General features: G+C 38.3%; 1 protein-coding gene across 1 annotated transcript in view; it reads left to right on the forward strand.

Moving 5' to 3' along the window:
* LOC106531359 (protein C-ets-1-like) overlaps positions 1-1829 on the forward strand; it is a 29818-nt gene extending 27989 nt beyond the window's left edge. Inside the window, exons 5-7 of the mRNA XM_014027204.1 lie at positions 102-311; positions 384-502; positions 1161-1829. Coding sequence (XP_013882658.1) covers positions 102-311; positions 384-502; positions 1161-1382 — 551 coding nt within the window. The 3' untranslated portion in view covers positions 1383-1829. The remainder of the gene's footprint in view (positions 1-101; positions 312-383; positions 503-1160) is intronic.
* The last annotated feature ends 1047 nt before the right edge of the window (positions 1830-2876 follow it).

Below are 2876 nucleotides of genomic sequence, written 5' to 3' on the forward strand. Positions count from 1 at the left end.
CCCTATTGACCAGCCGCCACTGGTAAAACATGAACATCCACCTAAAGATATTTCAGTAATTGCTGAGCTTGTCTCATCATGTGTTTCTGATATATTTTCAGACACACAGTCAGGACTGAAGAAGGCTCAAAACTGTGACTCTCTGTGGTGGACTCCTCTGTTTAATAATGCTGAGTCAGCAATGGAAGAGAGTTCATTTGATGATGTTTTCATGATACAGCAGAAACAGCTGAGCCTCAAAGAAAATGCTGGCACTAAACCAGTTGTGGGTAAAGCTGTGATCCCAGCAGCCATCCTGGCTGGTTACACTGGTCAGTATCTGAGGAAGGTCAGAGTTTCAGAAATGTATTTAGCTGCTGATTGTCTCTGCCATGTCTTCTCAGGAAGTGGACCCATTCAGCTGTGGCAGTTCCTGCTGGAGCTTCTGACAGACCGCAGCTGTCAATCATGTATCAGCTGGACTGGAGACGGGTGGGAGTTTAAACTAACAGATCCAGATGAGGTAAAGAACTTGTTGATTAAAGCATCAAAGCATGATGAGGTTATTCATTCTGGGTGTCTGGACATACAAAACTGCTTATAACTCAAAAATTATTCAACATAGGAGCTTCAGATTTTTGTTGTGTAGCTCTGATGAGGGGCTATCCATCAGGCCTCCCTAATACAGTATTTCTCCAGCTTTCTCCAGAGACTCCAGCTTTATTACTTTATATATTTTTATTCCTGTCAGTGTACACAAAGTAAATCTCCACAGTCTCATGAACATCTAATGTTTTTAAAAATTCTCCTAAAACCTAAAGTGAAATTTCTTTCAATACAACTTATAATTGGTTCTCAATTTTCTCTTATTTTTTAACATTTTATGTCAACAAATCAACAACCTTCATCCAAAATAAGATAAAAATTAGGGAAAAAAAGTGATTTCAAGTGAGAAAATCCAAATAAAATGTAAGTATAAATACACATGACTATGGTGCTCAGGTCAGAATGAGCTGACAACCTTTACCTTCAACATCATTTTTATAATGAGACACAATGTGGAAAAATTAAAAGTAAAAAGATTTATTTAAGACCATATAGTCAGATCATTTTCAATCTCTCATTCAGACTGATMATAAATGATAACCAGGTGTGCACTCCTGTCTGGTGGTCTGTTTCAGGTTGCTCTGCTGTGGGGCCGGAGGAAGAACAAACCCAAGATGAACTACGAGAAGCTGAGTCGTGGTCTACGCTACTACTACGACAAGAACATCATCCGAAAGACCGCCGGCAAACGCTACGTCTACCGCTTCGTCTGCAACCTGCAAGGCCTGCTGGGATACGAGCCTGGTGAGCTGCACGCCATGTTGGACAGCAGCAAAAGACACTGGTCAAGAGAATAAACAGAACCGTGGACAGAGACAAGAACAGAGAGGTTTACATTTTAAAAATGAGGCTCACGTAGATGTTGAGTTTTGGTAAAGTTATGGTGTAATAAAGTGTAAGCATGGTTATGTTTAGGAGAAGTTTTTTTCTTCTATGTGATGCTACTGCTGAGACTCCATGACCAAGTCCTCTGTCAGGATCCTTCTTCCTGTTGGTGTTTCTGTTGTTTCACTCTGACCGTTTGTCTTCTGTTCTCCTTGTCTTCTAGTAAAGTCTAAATCAAACTATTCATTGTGGAATGAATGACTGATGATAAAATATATACAAGAACTGCACACATAACACACCTATCAGGTGAATGGTAGCAGAAGGTGGGCCAGAATGCAGAACAGTAGAAGGAGGTTGAAGGTAAAATAAAGTTAAACAAAAAACTAAATGAAAAAAACACAAACAAAAAAAAAAAATGAAAAAACTGTGAAGAAGTGTGTAGAAGGCTGGTGATGGAAACTTGAGCCAAAACCCCTCTCCAGCATTTCAAGATTGCAGGAGTGTGATCCTCACCTGGGATGGACAAGCAACAAGATCTTATGCCTCATCACCCCGCCATCGATGCTCATAACAACTTACATCAACAGAGACCAACATCAGATCAAGCTGCAAAGATTGAATAATAGCTGTGAAGAAATTTTGTAACTGTTTAATTGAATATTAGATTCAGTTTTGTATTTTATACTTTCTGATCATTTCAGTCTGTAAGGTTGAAGCTGACAAACAGTTGGTGTATGTGTGTTATCATGTGTTCTTTCTCTTAGCCTAAACAAAACTGAGTGACGTTCTGACGTCTGATGTAAAAGGTAACACCTCTGGGGTGTAACCAGGAAGAGATGTACATTATAAGCTGAATTCATTATTATAGGAAGAAGAAAGTTGTCAGGGTGTTAGAGTCTCTGCTTCTGAGCAGGGATGCGCTGCTGATATCAGGCCAAGGTCTGACTGAGGCCTCTGTGCTGAGTGCTGTTCTGTGAACCTGATTGGAGTCAGAAGATTGAAAATAAAGTTCTGAAGAAGAAATCCAACTGAATCCTGTTTATTTGGACATACCATTTTGAACAACGCATAATTTTCTTACAGCTGGATTAAACCAATATTAATTGAGTTTATGACAGAAGGACTCAGGCCGCAGCTAGCTTGACAAAAATAACCTATAGATACAAGAATAAATTAACAAGAAAGCACTGAAGTATGGGGTGCCAAGTGTAAAATAAAATGTTAAAAATTCACTAACATATTTTTCATTATTTAGCTCACAGTTCTTACATTTAGCTAAATTAGACTAAATGCTAAATTTAAATGTTCATAAACCTCTTTAAATATTAGATCCTAAATCTAAATGTTTAAATTTAAATGTTTAAAATCCTAAATGTAAATGTTAAACATTTGAAGTTCACATTTAGGTATTTTGGAATGGAACACAGCTTTCGCTGTTGGAGCTCGGCTCATGTTATGATGTC

This window comes from Austrofundulus limnaeus, unplaced genomic scaffold (assembly GCF_001266775.1).
Source record: "Austrofundulus limnaeus strain Quisiro unplaced genomic scaffold, Austrofundulus_limnaeus-1.0 Scaffold623, whole genome shotgun sequence".
Classification (NCBI taxonomy): Eukaryota; Metazoa; Chordata; class Actinopteri; order Cyprinodontiformes; family Rivulidae; genus Austrofundulus; species Austrofundulus limnaeus.